General features: G+C 32.2%; 1 protein-coding gene and 1 long non-coding RNA gene across 4 annotated transcripts in view; one reads left to right on the top strand and one right to left on the bottom strand.

The window, feature by feature from the left end:
• The window catches only part of LOC143079982 (uncharacterized), a 250721-nt gene that overhangs the window by 184250 nt on the left and 44511 nt on the right, over positions 1–21960 (bottom strand). The window lies entirely within an intron of this gene.
• The window catches only part of LOC143079981 (short transient receptor potential channel 7-like), a 121098-nt gene that overhangs the window by 39210 nt on the left and 59928 nt on the right, over positions 1–21960 (top strand). For all 3 annotated transcript variants that reach the window (XM_076255611.1, XM_076255612.1, XM_076255613.1), the window contains exon 2: positions 10944–11053. In XM_076255611.1, coding sequence (XP_076111726.1) covers positions 10944–11053 — 110 coding nt within the window. The remainder of the gene's footprint in view (positions 1–10943; positions 11054–21960) is intronic.

Here is a 21960-nt window from a genome sequence, read left to right on the forward strand (position 1 = left end):
ATTCTTGAAAGTATTTCTTTAAAAGAAAGGATTATATCATCTTAAACATGATTATACGAACGTTTGATTCAAAGAACTAAACCGATTTATAAGAAAGCATGAATGGTAAGTGAAATGTTGATGAACATGATGTACTTATTTGGTTATCACATATTGTATATAGTCTTAGATGCATGATTTTTTGTATTAGTTGTTTATTGTCTTTTAACTATATACGACTGTCAGTTACTGCGAGTACTCTCTTATCTGTATTTAGTGTCTTTTTGTTGTTGGGTTGTACAAGTAACCAGCCACGCGTCATTTCATTTCATTTGCGGTAGGGGCTTTGCGTATTGTTGAAGACTGCACGGTAACCTATAGCTGTTCATTTCTGTGTCATTTGGTCTCTTGTGGAGAGTTGTCTCATTGGCAATCATACCATATCTTCTTTTTACGCCCCACCAAGGATAGTAGAGGGCATTATGTTTTCTGATCTGTGCCTCCGTTCGTTCGTCTGTGCGTCCGTCTGTGCGTCCGTTCGTCCCGTTTTAGGTTAAAGTTTTTGGTCAAGGTAGTTTTTGAAGAAGTTGAAGTCCAATCAACTTTAAACTTAGTACACATGTTCCCCATGATACGATCTTTCTAATTTTAATGCCAAATTAAAGGTTTGACCCCAATTTTACGGTCCACTGAACATGGAAAATAATAGTACTATGGACACATTCTCGTTTATATTAAAATATGAGTTTAAAAGGCTGGCTATGTACACTGGGGTAAAGCTGATGACCGTAACTGCATTCACGGTCATCCCAAGATGTCGGATGAAAAATTAGGTCAGTTTCTGTATTGTCTGTTAAAGTGTTTCTATATCATTTTCTTTACAAATCATACATTGAAACGATGTAAATTTATAAAAGAATCACTCGAAAATCACTAATTACTTCCGAGAAATGTGCATGAAACGGGAAATTCGATTTGAAAAAATCGTTAAGATGACCGTAAATCATAATCAAAATATTTTCAAGATGACCGTAACATAAAACAAGGATGACCGTGATTGGTAAAAAGATGACCGTAACTTTAAAGGATGACCGTAATTTGTAAAGACTGACTGTAATTTATATAGGACGACCGTAACTTTTATAGGATGACCATCAATTCTAAGAAATATCCGTATTGTATTCAAAGCTTTTTTGTTGAGTTTGTCGATCTCAATAGGGGCTCGGTTAGCGGATATAAATATGTTTCATAAATTTCTTTTTTTAAACTATACTATAATTGGCCATATTTAGGATTTATAACAATGATAGTAAATTTCATATTTCTCGTAAACAATGAAATATTTATTGATATCGACGTTAAAATTTTAACACAAATTTACAGCGATACGACGAAAATTTGAAGAAACATGAATGTGTCCCTAGTACACGGATGCCTCATCTACACTATCATTTTCTATGTTTAGTGGACTATGAAAATGGGATAAAACTGTAATTTGGCATTAGAATTAAAAAGATCATTCCATAGGGAAAATGTGTACTAAGTTTCAATTTTATTTAACTTGAAGCTGGACAAACGGACAAACAAACAGACGAACGGACGAACGTACGCACAGACCAGAAAAACATAATGCCAATAAATGGAGCATTAAAAACATTAATAATACATACGAATATTTGGTAATCGAGCCCATGTGTATGGGTCCAGAGGAAGCAGATTAAAATCTTAATTTGTCTTGATATATCCAGGCGGAAACACTTTTGAAATAGAACAAAAGAATCGAAGGTCTGTGTTTATCGAGAAAGCGATAAAAGTTAACTGTAATGTTTGATATAGTAACAAAATTTTAATTGGGATGATGAAAATGTGTGTGTGATAACTAGGGTTTATAATCTTCAACCACTGAAAATGTTTAGTCTGCCCTTCCACGAAATATTTAATTAGAATTTTTTTAAATGCTTAAGAATTTTCAAAAATTCCATCTGACATCCAAACAGACAATATTTTTAAGTTGAATCAATGCAGACAAGATCATTAACTAATACTCATTAGCTAGTAGATACATTTGTATTTTAAAATATAACTGACATATAACGATCGATCATAATGGTGCTATGTGGATAAATTTATCAGTTTTCAAGAGCAAAATTGGCAGAGCGTCATCCCTACAATGGCTTCCATTTCTACGACTGTGAGCATGAACTGGCGTAATGGGGAGATAATGTTGAAGAAGTAGAATCCTGACTGTATGAATAACATTTCTGTATATATACAAATTGACAACGTTCCGCCTTGTGATACGCTTTTCGTACAATACTATTTTAAGGATCTTCTTTGCTGGAGCTCACCTTCACTAGTTTATTCGAATGATATTTTTAAAATATTTCTGTTATTTTATTTGCACGACAAAATGAAAGACGATATAATATCAATGGGTGTACATGCAATTTTTTGGCATTTTTAAAAATGTGTATTTATTATATGTCATTAAAAGGAATCCCAGAAACAAAAAAAAATCTTTTGTCGAGCAGTTGAAGGCTGTGCACCGCATGTCTTTTGGCAAATTCATTTTAAAAATTGAACCCTCTACTGTAAAAAAGATACATATGGTAATCTTTGCATTTGAAGCACGTCTTTTTTTCTTCTACCTATAGGATAAAACTTTCATATTAATATGTGTATACCAACACGATTAATCATTTGATACAAAAAGATAGTTATATAAATACGGATATTTCTTAGAATTGAGGGTCATCCTTTAAAAGTTACGGTCATCATTTACAAATTACGGTCATCTTAAAAGCAGTTACGGTCAGCCTTGTTATGAATCGCTGATTCTGTTACGGTCATCTCGATTGTGATTTACGGTCATCTTGGCGATTTTTTCAAATCGAATTTCCCGTTTCATGCACATTTCTCAGAAGTAATTAGTGATTTCCGAGTGATTCTTTTATAAATTTACATCGTTTCAATGTATGATTTGTCAAGAAAATGATATAGAAACACTTTAACAGACAATACAGAAACTGACCTAATTTTTCATCCGACATCTTGGGATGACCGTGAATGCAGTTACGGTCATCAGCTTTACCCCAGTGTATGTATATACAAATCTTAATGTATAAAGTTCAATGAATATTTTGACATATCAGTCAGTTTGTCTATTAATATTAACCATATTCGTTAAATGTTCAGCGCTTAAATACAAATCAATCAATTGGGTGGCGAAATGTAAAATTTCATTCATGTATTCCAAATAACTAGATCGTATCAGGTGTGGAGAAGCAATCCTTGATTTTTACGTACAATGTATAAAGATTAATCAGTTATGATAAGGCAATTATGGTTATTCTGCAAATTAAAGACTTAAACATTTCTTCTGAGTTTGCCAATATCAATATTTAAACCAGTTTTCAGTTTGAACATGTTGAAGTAAATATTGATAACTTATTTAGATGAATTTGGCTATTTATTTTAGGTATTTTTGACATATATAATAGCTCTTCAACGGTTTCGGTATTTATCCATCTTCGGATTTCAAATGTTTTGCTTTGAGCGTTTCTGATGAAGGTAAATTTAGAAAAGCGCTTCGGACACAAGAAATTTTAAACGTTCGGTTCCGTTTTCAATTTTTAAGAGATTTTCAGGAAAGACATTCAAACCATCTTGTAAGCACTCGGGTCATATAGATATGACTAATGTTTAGTACTAACAGTCTTCATAGCGACTGTCCATAAACAAATACTTGTATGAAATTTTCTCTAAAAGATCATCTTTCCTAAAAGCTCATTATTTGGACTTCAGTAAATACCCTCATTGACCCACATGAACGTTGATTATTAAAATATCTTATACGGATTAGAAGTAAAATGTATGTCGTCGTGAAATATAATGTATTAGCCACTGGAGTTAAAGCAAACGACAATCAAGAAAGTTTTTGATATTCTGTAAAATGATATCAACTCATATAAGAAAGAAGAAAAAACACAACATGCAATGACAGAATACAGGGATTCTAGTAACATTATTAATTATATAGAGCCAGAGCCTCGCATTTCCCCGTTTCTAAGCCTCATCCTTATATCGTTGATATGTCAAGTCAATGCACTATTACTGTCTTTATACTGCAATCTAATAAAAACATTTTTAATTGTTGTTTAACGTGTTAAAGCTATCATTTGATTTAAATATTGGGAAAGTTCCCCCTTTTATAAAAAAGGCCTCATATCATGCAGGCGGAGAAATATACAACACATCGATGGTGAACGAATTTGTTTCAGAATGAGCCAAAATATCAACAATAAGCATAAAACATAATGATTTATAGTTTGCAGACCAAAAATATTAACAAGTGAAACATGTTTTTTTATAACAATTGCAAAAGAAATAAGTTTGAGTCGTTAAACGCATCGTTGTTTACATTGAAAACAAGAACAGGTTGAATAGGTCGTATGAATAATTAATTATGATTTCGACAATTTCTATTTAAATATTCATGAGGAAAAGCGATACATGTATCATGTCAGTGACTGTATATGACATAGAAATATACAGTCAACGCATTTTGACTGCTCAAATAGAACGAGTGCAGTATAACTACATGTAGCTATCTAATTGTTATTTTAAACCGTACAACCGTCCTGTTTGTAATACTTAAATACTGTTGTCGCATTAAAAAAGAGCTAATCGAACCCGGTTATCATTAAAAACGTTCAAAATAGATACTTTAATAAAAGGTTTAAATTAATTAATAATTAATAAATTTAAACAATTCGTAAATTATTATATCTCAAGATTTTCTGATTTGCGTTTGTTTCATTCTCATGACATCAAAGTGTCTACAGAAATTATCATACTGTGATTATCTTCAAAGATTCAATGACTGTTTACCAATGACGCATCATGCAATTTTTATTTGACTTGCCAAATACAATTCTCACTTTCATATATGACTTTGTATTTTGTAATGTAAACAATAATAACATAACTATATTCTTTCGTATTGATACAAACTTTGTTTAGACCTTAGATATTTGTATAGCGAGTGTCGGTGTCAATGATTATATTTCTATAAGATGCAATCTGCATATTTTAGCTAGACATAAAATCGACAAAATACGTGTGAACAAAACATATGGCGTAATGATATGCCATGCATGTTATAACGAACTTATTGACATGTCCAGGAATTGTTTGACACGTTTTACTGTTTCGTTTGTTTTATTGTTTTCATTTCATACCATTCGGTTTAAATTGTCACATAAAGCGCATTTTCATTGATCTTATAATTATGTGTTTTGTTAAGACAACTACATGCCTGGATCTATAATAAATGTAGTTAGTAGTTCAGTTATTTCTTATACATGACCTCAGAATTTCCATCCCTACAGACCGTTTATTCGACTGTTAGGAATGTATAAACGCTTAGCCACTTCTGGTTAAAATTAAAACTTAGCATGAAATCTAGTGGGATAATGTCACTCTTTAATCGCTGTAAGAACCTAGTAAAAAGGTTATGAGGATTGTTTTCAGCAATATAACCTTGTTGCCTCTAAACAATATGTCCAGTTGTCATAGAAGGTTTTGTTTAAACAATCATTGTGAAGCTTCTGGTCCGCCGAATTGTTTTTTTTTTTCTTTCAGAGCCTATCATACTTTCTAACTAATAAGATTGAGCTTGTTTACTGATTTATCGTCTTCCATTTCATTTGATCGTCACATAACATGTACTTACGAATAATTTTATAGTGTACGCGCACACATTATGAAATGTGAACTGATATCTATGGGCATATACGTAACACTTGTAACCTAATTTTTGATATTTTTTCTAGTCAGAAACCTTTAAAGCTTGATAGCAATCTTTGAATTTATACACTTTCATGGTTTACTCTGAATCTAACCAAAAATGGATTTTTTTTCTCAGAACTATATAATTTGGAGTTTTTAACATGAACAGGAAGTAAATCTGTTTCAAAATGTACATTGTACATGATCGTGTGTAGCATTAGTTAATTCCCGCTTTTATAATAATGATATATAATTACCGACTATAATAATCACTATACTATAAACATTGATAAACAGTTATGAATGCAAACATTATCTATTATCAGAATTCTCAAGTATGTAATTAAGGCTATGTAAACAATAATGACATCAATATTTCATACAAACTTTTAATCACAATCATTATGCTCTTTATTTTTAAAAGTTTTATCGAATATAAAACAAGAACTCTCGTGAGATTTCCGATTGATAGTGAGAGAGTACTTAAAGCGTTTACAAGACGTACATATCACGGATAATTACTGCAACCATCACAACCACTTGACAATCAAGACGTCTATACGACTTTCTCTTTGAAAGCAAAACATTGATTACTAAGAGCTGTCTGGGTATCATTAAGGTTGTCATCCTGTCTCCTCTTCCTCTGTTTCGTCTAATTATTATTGTGAATGTTGAGAAACAAATGTCAAACTGAAGATTCAGATTCCGGCATTTTAATGACGCAGATGTAAACGCCATAGAAGACGCTGGTTAACCTTGAAGGTCTTTTATTTGTGTCTTTGAATTAGCTTAATTGCTCCAACACTGTTACGATGGAACGGGTATAAGTTCACGAAAAGGCGCGACGTAAATACCTTTATAGAAGGCATTAAAGAAACTTTCGAACAAATAAATGAAGAATAGATTTTTGAAGTCAACAACCTACCTATAAATTCTGAAAGGAAACGACTAAATGTGAAAGTTTATTGTCAAAAAGAAAATTGACCACCTTTCTTAAAAACGAGAACAAATATTGCGGATTGGTTTAATGGTCGTTGAGAAGATCGGTTTCCCTAGAGTATATAGTTGATACTTGGTATTTTACTCGTTTGGGGAATGAGTGTTCTAGATACAGTCATGTGTAGATATGTATGTCATCATAGATGATTGGACGAACTTAATCCGGGCTCTGGTCAAGACCTTATAAGTGAAAAGTTGCACTAATGTGTACAGGAAGATGTCAGCCGGCGTTTTACACAAGTCCCTTTCATATGCCAAAAAATACTCTGAAGTATTTTGAATTTCAAATAGCAAAGTACACCAATTAGAGACAACCAGACATTGTCTTACACAAAAAGAACATTAAAATAATTACATAACAGACTGCATTTTGAGAGTCTTTATTACCTTCAAATCTAAAATAAACAGAACATTTATGTTGTGGATAAAATCAGCTTATTTACAAAACTGTTCGACTAGCAAATGCATTAAGCATTATGACTGCAAATGTGATGCAAAATGGAAAAATATATACAATGTAGTATCAAAAACAAAAACCATGACTTATGTTTTGTACAGCTGCTTGACAGGTCAATTCAATTACTTAGTACATGTAGTCGTTCGACTAGATGTCTGATATAAGACATTATGTACACTCCATAAATACCGAAAAGCATTTGGTACTTAGAAAGTGATTACGTTATAATTCATTGTGAGTATACTAACATGTGTGCAAAATTGATACGGTGTCATGGTTTTTGTACTGAATATACGATTAGATGAATTACATGTCTATTCCTTTTTTATATGACAGCAATGCTTTTTAGCTTTGTATCTATTTCGACGTTTGTAACGCGGTTTTTACATGTAATAAGAGACATTCTTGTTAAAAGTTGATAGTTAGATCACTTTGGGTATCATTAATTTTGTTACAATGTTCACACAAGGATAATCCTCGAGGAGTGATCTACCCGCAAATAAATGTCTTATAATGTATACATAGTACATGTACAAATGTACTGAATTAGCATACATTTTGTACATATACATGTACTTGCTGCTTGGTGTTGAATTATAAATTAAGTATTGATTGCCATGCTATGTTGATGTAGTACAACAGGTTCACTTGTCTTGACATGTATTATTAGACGCGTTCTGTCGTAAGCAGTTTTGGCAATAACATAACAAAAGAGGATGTAGGAGGATAATTTCATAATTCATAAAATTGACAAGTACATGATGCACCATGACCAATATACAACATATCTTAAAAAATAACATATTATTACCTGGAATATTAGAACTTTAATAGAACAAAAAGGGAACTTAACCTATTAGAGGTGCAAGGATTGATAGTTTAGTCTGGGAGAGCTATGTATTATTTGTAGTTCGTTTTTAAAACGGCTATAAGTATCTGCAAGTACTTTTATATTGGTGTCTATCGTCTTTATGTTATTTTTGTCGTTCTTCGTTCCAATCTCCAGACTTAAGTTATTTCTATTTGATCATTTAAATTCAATTTAAACATATTTATTTATAGTGGATTGGGAAACAAGTTTTGCACCCTTTCCACTTTGCGGGTTCGAGTGCTGTCTGTGTCATTTTGGTCTTTTGTGGATAGTTGTCTCATTGGCAATCATACCACATCTTCTTTTTTATATTGTAGCGGCATTAGCCTGCTCTTTTTCGAATTAAATTTGTTCTTATAATGTGCTATTGTACCTCTGTCACGAAGGTTAGGAAAAGGGTTGAGGGCTCAAAAACATGTCTAACACCGCCTTATTTGTATGTAGATATCTATAAAAGGTAATCAGTCAGTCCATATCTAATGCTTTTACAATTATAAGAATAATAATGTTTTAATTGTGTTCAGAATACTTCTTAATTATGGTGATTTGGAAAATTTATTTCATTCTGGAAAAAATGGATAAAATTTTGGAAAAATATCTTGTTATCATATTAAAAAACTAATCTAGTATACTTACATTCTTACTGCAGGAAGGATTTTCCTTTCCTTTTGGATATTTGAATTTATATAGAAATTTATGGTAAAGCTTGGCGACAATTAATGAAGGCTCTAGAATAACAATATGTTACATTCGTTTCTTTGTTCTTTGTAATAAAAATCGAAGTTTGGAAGATAAATCGACTAAAAGAAACTTAAAAATTCATAAATCACGTACAGAAAACACAAGCTTCTGACAACTCCAATGAACAATCTGAATTATCAAATAGAACATAAAGGGATACATTAAATTCCATAGATGATAGATTCCTAATAATATTGTTCAAGGATTCCTGTCTATATTGTAAACAAAATAATAATACAAAAGCTACGCTAGGGAGTAATCTAAACAAAGATATCTTTGATTAAGAAAATAAAACATATTATAATCCAATCAGACTCTATTTATCTATGAGATAAAACATCACTCTGCATAATCGACCTAGTTATTTGACCTGAAGGTAGAGAATTCATAAACACTTTGCAGGAAATTATGCTTTTTTGAATGAATTATTGTCCATTGGTGTATCCATAACATTGAGTGGTTAACAAATTACCATTTGGTTGATTTATATCTTATCTTTTTTAAGCCCGAATCCGTATCCCCAAACAAACGAAATTAAAGAAGAAACCATACAAAGAAATCTGTACAGCTTGCTAAAAGTGCGGTTCTAATTATTATATTATTTTCAAAAGTTCAGTCCATTTTCATTTAAAAAAATGTATGAAAAAATGGGGTGATAATAGAGTGACGAAAGATACCAAAGGGACAGTCAAACTCAGAAATAAACTGACAACGCCATGGCTAAAAATGAAAAAAGACAAACAGACAAACAATTGTATACATGACACAACATAGAATACTAAAGAACAAACAACACGAACCCCACCAAAAACTAGGGATGATCTCAGGTCACGGGGGGTCTCTTCCTATATAAAGGTATATACATATGTGCCGCTGGAATGGGTCCCTTTTTTGATCCGTCAAATATATCAAGGGGGTGCAATTTTACCGAGGAAATATATCAATAGGTAGTAATTGACCGATTGTGATATATCAATGGGTCATAAAATATATGAATGGGTTATGATTTCGCTGTGAAATATATGTATAGGTAGGGATTTCACAATTATTCAATATATGAATGGGGGGTGTTTTTTAAATCCCAGCTGCACACCTGTACCCAAAATCCCATGTTGAGACCCCCCCCCCTCTCTCAGGTGCTCCGGAAGGGTAAGCAGTGATAAATTACCTTGAGGAACAGATGAAATGAAGATCGGACAACCCACTATTGAAGTGCATTGAGTAAGAAATAAAACTATTTTCTGCTTTATTTCTATCGTATATGAAGTAGGCCATCTGTTCAATTTGAACTCTTTGTCGTGTTTTCAAGTTTGGTTTCAACATTTTCGTGCTCCTTGGATTGTTATTATTCATCTTTAATCCAGTTCTCTCGTGGTATATATAGCTCGTTCTGCGTTGGAGAGTTGTTCGTGGATTCAATACATCAACGAGTCATACCAACTACTTGAAAATTAGTATTTGCTACTTATCCGCTAAGCATATGCATGCGGCGTTTATAAAGATGACAAACAAGAGTGTGTCCAATTACAAGGATGCCCCACTCGCACTATCCTTTTCCATGTCTCATGGACCGTGAAATTGGGTAATAATCTAATTTGGCATTAAAATTAGAAAAAAATATACTATAGAGAACATATGTACTAAGTTTCAAGTTGATTGGACTCCAATTTCATCAAAAACTACCTTGACAAAAAACTTTAACCTGAAACTCCCACTTTCATTTTCTATGTTCAGTGGACCGTGAAATGGGTGTCAAAAGTCTAATTTGGCTTTAAAATTAGAAAGATCATATCATAAGTAACAAGTGTACTAAGTGTCAAGTTGATTGGACTTCAGCTTCATCAAAAACTACCTTGACCAAAAACTTTAACCTGAACAGATGCACAGACGGACGAACGGACGAACGAACGAACGGAGTCACAGACCAGAAAACATAATGCGCCTCTACTATCGTAGGTGGGACATAACAATGTTAGACTTAAGAGTCCAGATAGGGTAACATGGCCTACGGACTGTTACCTCCACTCGGTGTTAAACACCAATCGATCATCACTAGCATCGTCTCCTTTTTAAACTATTTTTCATATTCATTTCTTTTTTTTTCAGCCAGAACTGCTGATAACAGCCTAGACTCATCGTACCAGAGGACAGGAAGGGATAAACGAAACGTACAAAAATTTACACTTGGTGAAAAGTATCATGGATTTAACAGATCGGTAAGTTCAAGAAATAATAAGTCCAGCAACTTCTAAATTATTATATCTAAACGCTTTTCCCTTGATAATGTACATTTTTTGTAAATTGTTGGTTTCTTTGTTATTATGAACATGATTGTTGTCTCGTTCACAGCCACTCCATATCTTCCCGCAAATGATATTAAGTAACACTGGCTTTTTTATGCTTCTAGCCAAATAACAAGACATCCAAGAATTAAAATTACTATCAATAACATTGCTGCATACAGTATAATGTTGATTGATTGATGAAAGAGCTTATGAGAAACTGTTTATTTTTGGAATTTCTTTGACATTTCCCCCTACTTAAGATGATTATAATGTTTCACTAAATAACTGTGTATCAAAACGTTTTCTAAAGTTTCTGTTGTTTTCGTTACATAAATGCCTTATAGATCTTGATGCATGTTTAAGTATTCTTAGGGAACATTTAGAATTCTTGACACCGAGTATGAGAAATACGAAAACAATGGACACAGTTTCCTGGATATTTCGATTAAATATTATCCCCTTGTTCTGCCCATTCGACATGTTTTGAAACATTCCATATTTTGGAAAATTTATATCTTGTTTTTTTATGTAATTTGTTAAAGTGTATTAACCCAAGCACAATGAGTGGAATCGAATAAAATCTTTTTGTTTGCATCGACGAAAAAAGTTTAAAACTTTTTAGGTATATGAATCTGGTTATTTGTTCCGCCTGGTTGTTGTTTAATATCTGTATATTTTACATTTCCTTTATTACATAATAAAGTAGGAAAATAATCATGCAAACACAAACTTTCCCAAAACTATCGTTTCAAAAGGTACCAAAATGTATTGACGTTGGCGACTAACAGTTTTACATGCAGAAAACACATCACTACTTATATTCTTCCTGTAATTTGCAACTCTAACTTCCTCATCCATGGATCTAGAAAATGTATAGTGTGTATTTTCCTTAAAACTTGATAGTGCTTATAAAATAATATTTGGATTTACCTTCTTCGGAATCGCAAATAAAAAGTTATTTGGAAAAATACTGTACACGTCAATTGGGATGTATGAAATCAACGTTAATAAAAGCAGGAGTGTTGGTTTTGATACAGTAATTAAGTTTAAAAGTCCGTTGGAAAAGTGTATATTTTATACGAACAGATATCAGGACTTTTCAAAAGAAATTCGTAATTTCACAAAACGGATTATAAACTGCCGATGGAAGCTAGGCGAAACAATATTTGGTCGATTTTGCGCTATTAAAATCATATAAATCTTGAAAAAAAACCATAATATTATTTGCCGATCATAGGGGTACCGTACGACTTATACGTCCCCCTGAATCCGCAACTGAATATTTTACGTTTAAGGTGGTACCCAACACTTTCACTAAAATTAATTTGGCTCGTTTAATTTTCATAAAACTGTGTCAAAGTAACAAATATAAAAATTTAAAAAAAAATATAAAAATAAAAAAAAAAAAAAATGAACCAACCGTTTTGCCAGAAAAATTACACTTTTTATATAGCAATTTGACAAACACCAATTTTGATCATTGAGAAGCTTAATATTCCTTTTACAACACAACGTAATTAAAACGTTTTGCTGAATTTACAGAGTTATCTCCCTGTAGTGTTAGGTACCACCTTAAACAGATCAAGAACACACTACTCAGAACGTTGTTGTTATGTTTCTGGTACGTAAAGATTGCGAAACACTCTCCCTGGTTATAACCTACTTTCTATGTTATATGTCAACCATTTTGATGCTGGTATGGATTACTTTCTGTGTGTTATACAATATGTGATTTTTCAATGTGTCATCTTCAAAATAGAATGTTGCTGTTAGCAAAAGTTTATTTGTGGGACTTCATTTACATGATCCATGTTATACATTGACTTATAAAGATTCCATGAATTAACATGACCTATTGGTGACTCGATAGGAAATGTTTAGTTATATAGATACAAATGTATATATGCAAATAGACAAAAGCGATATACACACTTACACAATCCAACTAATAGTATTTATAGGGAACGCAGGGGCAAAATATGTATTTTTTTTAAATGGCGTTGTGTGATAGGTAAAATTATTACGATATAATTTATGCAAGATTCTAATATTAGTTGTATAACAGTCTTTTTTTTAAAGGGTTGAAAATTGAAACTCGTACAAAAAACAATTCATTACACGTACTAATGCTTTATTTTATCAGCTACATACATGAGTATAAACGAAAGAAATAACACAATTAAACAATTTCTGAAAACGTTCGGATACTGTCAAATTATAATTTTGTTGATTCACGATTTCAAGTTATAATTTATAAATCATTATTTCGCTATTTCATTTCTGATTTTGTAAAAGTCGGTTGGAAATGGTTTGATTCATCAGATTGTCACGAATTACATCAACAACTGGCACCAAGACAATGGACATCATAATCATCTAAGAGTACTCGCCGCTACATAAAGTTAGTTCTAAGAAAATAATAAATAACAAACCAACAATCAAATAGGAATCGTGTGACTTTTTGTCACATTTCTCACGTTTATGACAATAATATGAAAGAGCCTATTCTATGCAAACTAGTTCAAAGTAAATTCTAACTAGTAAATCAAGAAAGTCAATAAATGGCATTTTACTGACACATTGACACTAAAGCTTGCTGTTCGGTGTGAACCAATGTTCCATGTTGAAGGCCGTATTTTGACCCATAATGGTTTACTTTTATTTGCTTGGATGGAGAGTTGTCTCATTGGCACTCATACCACATCGTCTTATATCTATGAATTAGATATTAGTAAAGTCAAACATTTTTGTCCTAAAAGTTTTATATGGTATGAAAGATCAAGCCCTATTTTGTGCTGGGATGGAATTGCCAGCACTCATACCCTATGTTAAAACTAGCCAAATTATAGATGTGCCTCCCCAAGACCATTCCATGTTGTTTAGTGGTTGCATGTGATAAGATTGCATGAAATGGGGCCGACAGATATCGTTTCTGAATTGTTTCGTATTTTGTTATACCGGGTCTTTTAAAGCTTACTATACGGTATTGGTTTTGCTCATTGTTGAAGACCCGACGGTGATCTGTTGATGTTTTTTTTATTGTCATCTGTTTGTCTTTGCTTGATATTTCCTTCATTGAAATCATTTCCAGCAATACCATATAGTACATGACTGTACTCAATTTATTATAAAGAAAATTGAAATTGATAATAGAGAAAAAGAAAAGAGATCTTTTAAATTACTATAAATACAATTGTATATGAATAGTTTAAAAATTAACCATAGAATTAATCATGTTGATTGTCTGACTGCGTTCAAATAACATTTTATTATGATCAATAAAGAAAACTTATCATGAAACCGGAATAGTCCAGTCGATAACAGGAATATTCTTGTCGGTGACAAATGTGAACAAATAACCATGAATAAATAGATAAACAGAACAGACGGAACACAGGAAACAAAAAATGGAGATTAATGATTGAGACATTACGTTAAATATTCCAACTAAACTTCGAGTGACATCAAATGTCACAAAAGGGAGAGCACAACTTGTTTATTAGCAAAAAAATGATTTGTCAGAGTGACAAAAAATAAACAAAAACAAAGTGTCTACATGAAGGCGGCGAAGAGAATGTTTAGGTGACCGATAACAGATGAGAAAACAACTTAAAACTGTATGATGGACAATAAGACAACTATCCACCAGATTCAAAATAAGTTACCAGCAATTATAAATCACCATACGTTCTTCGACAATGAGAAAAACCCTTAACATATATTCAGCTATACAGTCATGTAACACCTTTATACAGTAAGTGTACTTATCTATGATTTCTACTATCGGTATTATCAGAGTGACTTGCATGTCTTTGCGATTTTAGTCGCAGTTAACCTTAAGTGTGCTTATTCATTCAGAAACTGACGACAAAACACATATTATTGTTCCACAATAGAGATATTAATCACATACAACTGTAAAGCAATTTGAACAGATCTTCAGTGAGAAGTTTTGCAAGATATAACAATAAAAAGATCAATATTTATGTTCTGGAATCAGATTATTGTCTCCAGCTTGGTAATCGGGTTTATGAGGGCCTGTAAGGGAACGCCTTTATTGCGTTTTGCTAATCAGTCAATGGGAATGACTATGCAGGCTAAAGGTTTATACCTGTTGAATCATAGAATGTTTCAAGCTTATTGGGCAAGAATTTAATTCATGCAAATTCATGACGAATAAATACAGTAGGCAAGTTCTGTATGGAAGGTAAACTGGTATGAAGGGCATGAAACTGCCACCTAAAAAATAAAGCATTTTGGACAGGGACAGAATTGTTACCTTCCAGTAGGTCACATATGGACGCTCAAACCTTTGTCCCTGTGCACTGTTTTGCTACACTTTTTGTCATATATATCATGTATAGATCCAACATTTATACATATATCTATCTTAATATGATTAGACCATTCCCATATTTACTTTTACGACGGAACCATAAAGCTAAACAGCCATGGGGAGAATTTAACAATATAAAAAAGAAGATGTGGTATGATTGCCAATGAGAAAACTATCCATAAAAGACCAAAATGACACAGACATTAACAGCTATAGGTCACCGTACGGAGCAATGAGCAAAACCCATACCGCATAGTCGGGTATAAAAGGCCCCGATAAGACAATGTAAAACAATTCAAACGAGAAAACTAACGGCCTTATTTATGTAAAAGACATAATTATTTGTTGAGATCGTCACTGTTTTTGCTCTATTGTATCAATAACTCCCCTGTGTCTAGGAACATTTTGACGTACTATTTGTTTAAGAGAGAATGGTTATAAAAATCAATTCACTAAATACTTTCATGTAGCTACAATGTTTTCAGGTTGACGTAGGTGCCTAAACATTCCCTCAGAGGTCACCCTGGTGATAAATATTTCTGTCAATATACAACTGGGCGAAAACTACTTGACAAATTTTTAAATCGCGTGTTTTGACGTTTCGACGTATTGCTTACTGATAAATGACTCCGATTAACTAACAGTTTTTTTTCTGTTCATCATGTCAGCAAAGCATTTATTCGTTTTTATCCTGCAATTGGGTGTCTTACTATAGAATAGAACAGAATAGAATAGAATATTTTTATTTCCCAAATTACAGGGCCCATAAAGGGCATAAAATCAGATAAATTAATTTACATAATTGGCAACAACAACAATAATAGAAGCATATACATATATATTTGGAATATAAGCATTGGTCAGAATCAAGCTAAAAACCACATACATATTGTGAATAAAAGAATAATAAAATTACATTATATATGTATTTATTCTCAAATTATTTACTTGACTTAGTGTCAGTGTTCATACCTGATCTCCTTAATTCAAAACAGTCACAAATATAACAGCCCTGTTTTTCCGTAAGAGTAAAATTTTCTTGGGTCAAGAGCCATAACAATTTAGAAGCTTTTAAATTATTTAAATTTATAAAATTATAACAATTGTTAGAAATGTCTTGAAAAAAATCGACCCTTTGAATATCATAAAGAGGGCATTCTGATAAAAATGAAGCTCATCTTCAACTTTACCAAGTGAGCAATTAAAACAAAGACGCGCAGATCTTTCTATATGTTTTTTTGAATATCTGTCTGTCTTATTTTTTAAAGAGTGAGCGCTTATTCTTAATTTACAAATTGACTGTCTTTTTTTAAGTCCTGTAATTCTAAATATTTTTCTTTTTTAAAACAATTTTTTATAGAAAAATAAGTACCAAGCTTCCGTTTTTCGGAGTTAATTGTTTGATACTTCAGTTTATTCCAAAATGTTAAATAACTGTTACATAGTTTATTTTTAACATACTGACATAAAGATCCAATTGATTGGTCAAAATTTGGTTTTTCAATCTCTCTCTGAATATAATCTATACTAGAATACCATGTATTTACATTATTATAACTATGTAACTGTTTACAACATATAAATTCATCAAATAATAATCCTTCTTTCAAACGTTCCAGTCTATGACAATATTTTAACATTGATAAAATTACTGTAAAATACATAGGAAATCTACCAAGCTCTGACATTACAGCTATATTATTTGACTTTCTGTTTACACCAAGAATATATTTCATAAATTTGTTATGAGCTTTTTCTGAAGAATCCTGACCAAAAACTTTTTCTAATATATAATCATTATCTTTTTTACATGCAGCTCAATCAGTTCTAAACATTCCCCATATTTCACTGCCATATAATCACGGTAGGTATAGTGTCCGGCTAGGATCGTGGTTTTTCGAGTGATTTGGTCCATTTTTTTCGAGTGTAGTTCGGGCTTTTTCGAGTGATAAAACATGCGATAAGTTCAATTAACGGATATTTCGTAATTATAACAGTTTTTAACATTACTACTCATCTTATATTGAATACTATATATGTTTTGATCAACAAAGAATCTCAATTTCCTTGTGTTTATTTGATAAATCAATGTTTGTTATTGTCCGGGTTTTTTTCGAGAGCAACTGTGATTTCGTCCGGGTTTTTAGACAAATGGTCCGGGTTTTTTACAGAAAATTTGAAGGTATTCTAGACTTTAAAAAATGACTTTTTTCTAGTTTATAACTGTAATTAAGTGAAGGACAATATCATATTTTCCCAATAAGTCATCAAAAACATATCAAAATGAATCTTTTTTTTTAATTTAATGCAAATATTCTGTTTGGAGAGCGTTATACAACTTCTTTCCAGTGTTCATTTAGATATAACTTGATCCTTAACTAAACAGTGTCTAGAACATTATTTAGGGGTCTCATATTCATTTAAACTTCATTTCATGCTACTTTTGATTTTACACTTAATAATATTTCTTGTGATGAACTCCGAAGATTAATAAAAGACACCTATTAACAAAAAAAAACATAAAAAAACACACATACTTAATCCCTCCCATTTTTATTGCATTGAACATAAAATGTGAATAAAATTTCAGATAAAATCAACAATGAAATGAATTATAGATCATTAGCCTAAATATGATCCTTTAGCAATGATAGACAAATACAAAATGTGTATATCATATGCTATCACCAGCTAGATTGTCCAGTGCATCGAACGACACCAGGAACAACATTTTAATGTCTTGATTAATATTCATATTTTCCACTTTTTAGACACTTTTCTTTTATTACAAGGGAGTTATCATGGTGTTTAGTTGCTGTATACTAATTTATATATTTGTATAATCAGACTCCTCCTCACAGTTGTAGCATTTAGTCATTTTCGGTTTCCATTTCTTAAACAATAGAATAAATAATACATACGAAGATGTATACTCTTTTAAGAACATACATCTCATCTTATACAATATATGCATGTACGTCTCAATTCGAGTTGTCTATGCTTATGTTCCGGACCATATGAGTATTACAACAAATGTAGGACCATACGCGTATGGTCACGACCATATGCGTATTTTCATATGGTCAAACTGTACGCGTATGGTCGGACCATATGATAGATATAGGAAGATGTGGTATATGTGCTGATGAGATAATTCTCCCTCAAAATAACAATTTATAAAGGTAAACCATTATAGGCCAAGGCACTGCATTCAACGCGGGGCCTTGGCTCACACCGTACAACAATCTATGAAGGGCCCCTTAAACTAGTTCAAAACAATTCAAACGGGAAAACTAACGGTTTAGGGGTTAGGGGTGGGGTGGTAGAAAAAAAATAAAAAATAGAAATAGTTATGTTATTTAGCGAAAAAAGTAATAAAGTGGCGAAAAACATATTGTTTTGGCGAAAGAGTGGCGAAAAAATAAGTGCCCAAGGGGAACCCAAATTTGGAACCATATAGGTATATCTTCTCATATATGTTATGATGGTATGATACTTAACCCCTAACGGGAAGAATTTTGCCTGATATTCACACGATGAAGACATAATCTTTCAATCAGTTTAATTGAAGTCTGGAGCTGGCATGTCAGTTAACTGCTAGTAGTCTGTTGTTATTTATGTATTATTTTAATTTTGTTTATTTTTTTGGTTTCATCTTCTGACATCAGACTCGGACTTCTCTTGAACTGAATTTTAATGTGCGTATTGTTATCCTTTTACTAATCTACATTCGCTAAAGGTATAGGGGGTTGAGATCTCATAAACATGTTTAACCCCACCGCATTTTTGCGCCTGTCCCAAGTCAGGAGCCTCTGGCCTTTGTTAGTATATCAGTGGCGGATCCAGCCATTTTAAAAAGGGGGGGGGGGTTCCCAACCCAACCCAGAGTAAAAGGGGGGGGGTGTTCCAACTATATGCTCCCATTCAAATGCATTGATCGGCCAAAAAAAGGGGGTTCCAACCCCCGGAACCCCCCCCCCCCCCTGGATCCGCCGCTGTATATATATTCGTTAAGAGGCCAGCTGAAGGACGCCTCCGGGTGCTGGAATTTCTCGCTGCATTGAAGACCTGTTGGTGACCTTCTGCTGTTGTCTGTTCTATGGTCGGGTTGTTGTCTCTTTGACACATTCACCATTTCCATTCTCAATTTTATACATTAGAAACGATTCAATAAAACAATAAACTTATCTTTAACAATGACGGTTACATGAAATGTAATAATTTTAAGGTTCAAAGGCTACCCAAAACAGCACGAGTTACAAGTTGAAACCAATTGTCTTTCAATTAATTGTCTCTGTTTTCTGTCCGTCTCTAGTATCAATTATAAGACTCTTTATCATATCGATTTTTTTTTGTCAGTCAGTAAAACAGTTGAACTCTTGTTTAATAGTTCATTAAGACATTTTTGGAAGTTATCTTCCAAGTTGACATTTTGCTGTTCAGTAATAGTCATCCCATGAGGTCCAAATACTTATATGGTCCGGAACACTCACATTAGATTGTTGACATCACGGATATATACTGCACATGCAATTCATAAGATTGAGAAAAAGAATATAGTATATACAAATGAATGATACTGGTTTCATGATAAAATGTTGTTACACCATGTGCCTTGAAAGAACTTAATTTGAACCTTTTTTTTTATAGTTTTTAAACGTAAACACATAAGATTTTTAGCTATAAGAAATGTGTATAATCACTCGATAAAAAAAGGACACACTCGAAAAAGCCCGGACTGCTCTCGAAAAAACCCGGACATGAAAAACTGAATTTGCTCTCAAAATGTCGTTTTTTAAATGCAATAACAATAATGTTTGTAAAGTGTCTGTATATCTAAGGATACATAGAATCCATGTATGCATTTCCGTCGACATTTGCATTGGTATGTGTAAGAAAATGGCTTTATTCGGTACTTTGGAATAAAAGCATTTTAAGGCTAAATTTAACTTTTTAAACGAAAAGTAATGTCAGAATGATACTATCTTTATATCTCAAATGCTAACATATCATGTACAACCTTGTTTATGAAACTGAAGCTTCTGTATCACGTCTTGTTAGAAAAGAAGTCTGTTTGTTTACATTTTTGATCATATTCACTCGAAAAAAAGTGGTCACACTCGAAAAAGCCCGATCAAATCACTCGAAAAACCACGATCCTAACCGGACACTATGCCTACCGTGATAATAGTATGAGTTTAATTGTATGATCATAAAGATGTAAAAATAGTGGCAATACTAGGGTTAGATGATAACAAGCATCTCTGTAGCTTAAAACATGCTTTTAAAGATTTGTTGTATAATTCATTTTTACACTGCTTGAATATACCGCTAGATGTAAATGTGATTCCAATATATCTTTATAATTTTGCACTTTCAATCTTTTTACCTCCAAAATGTAAATTTTAAAAAATTTCCTGGCTTGTTAAAAATTATACTTTTTGTCTTTTTTAAATTAACATCTAAACAACATTCTAAACAATATTCATGTAACATGTTATTCTCTTTTGCAACCCTTCCGGTGTTTCTGAAAAAAATTACTACATCATCAGCATACATAAGACAGTCTACTCTACGGTTATTAATATTTACTGGATCAGGACAAGGTAAAAACTTGTCAGGTAGATCATTGATAAAAAATTTTAAAATATTTGGGCTTAAAACATCACCTTGTCTAACCCCTATAAATGATTTAAATCATGGAGTCATTTCATTATCAATTTTAACACAGAGGTCACTTTTATTATACATATCTTTAATGATAGAATAAAACTTTCCAGTAATATTGTTTGTTAAAAGCTTATATCTGATACCCTCATGGATCACTTTATCAGATACAGCCCTATCGCTTTAAAGCTCCGCCCACTGTCGGACTGAGTGTTGGTTGAACCTGCGTGACCTCAAAATGTGTATTGCAATCGCATTCCAATGACATATTGCTTGACCTTATGCCAACTAACGATTACTTTTATACGTTCTGTTTATTTTCAAACATTTCTTCAGAGCAATAAGAATTAAACCAATTTTTTTGTTAACAGACAAACATGAGCAGCATTTTTTACACGTGTAACAAAATCAAACATGTCAATTTCAACATGCATGTCAAGTGAATTTCAAGTTTAGTTTAAAATTCTGAAGCGTAGGACAACTCGTTCACTTATGTTTCAAATTGGACAATGTTTTGTTATTTGTTTTTACTGTTGAAATTAGTTGTTATGTTAAAATAGATAATTATTCACCTTGAGAGATGTATTTATTGTTGACCATTCGAGATTCTTTTTTTGCGAACCCATCTTCAGCTGAATGAGTGATTTTAATGTTACTACGCGGGCCTCAAGGGATTTTAAATCGGAAATAAATTCAAAAAAATGTGAGCTTTTGTGTCTTTCAAAGCACAAATAATATACAGAATTAATTGCAGTATAAAGACTATATCTGTTTAGTGTCTTTAAATATCAGCTGTATTTGTACTGTAACTCGGCTCGAAACAGGAGTAATAGCT

The sequence above is a fragment of the Mytilus galloprovincialis genome, chromosome 6, assembly GCF_965363235.1.
Source record: "Mytilus galloprovincialis chromosome 6, xbMytGall1.hap1.1, whole genome shotgun sequence".
NCBI lineage: Eukaryota > Metazoa > Mollusca > Bivalvia > Mytilida > Mytilidae > Mytilus > Mytilus galloprovincialis.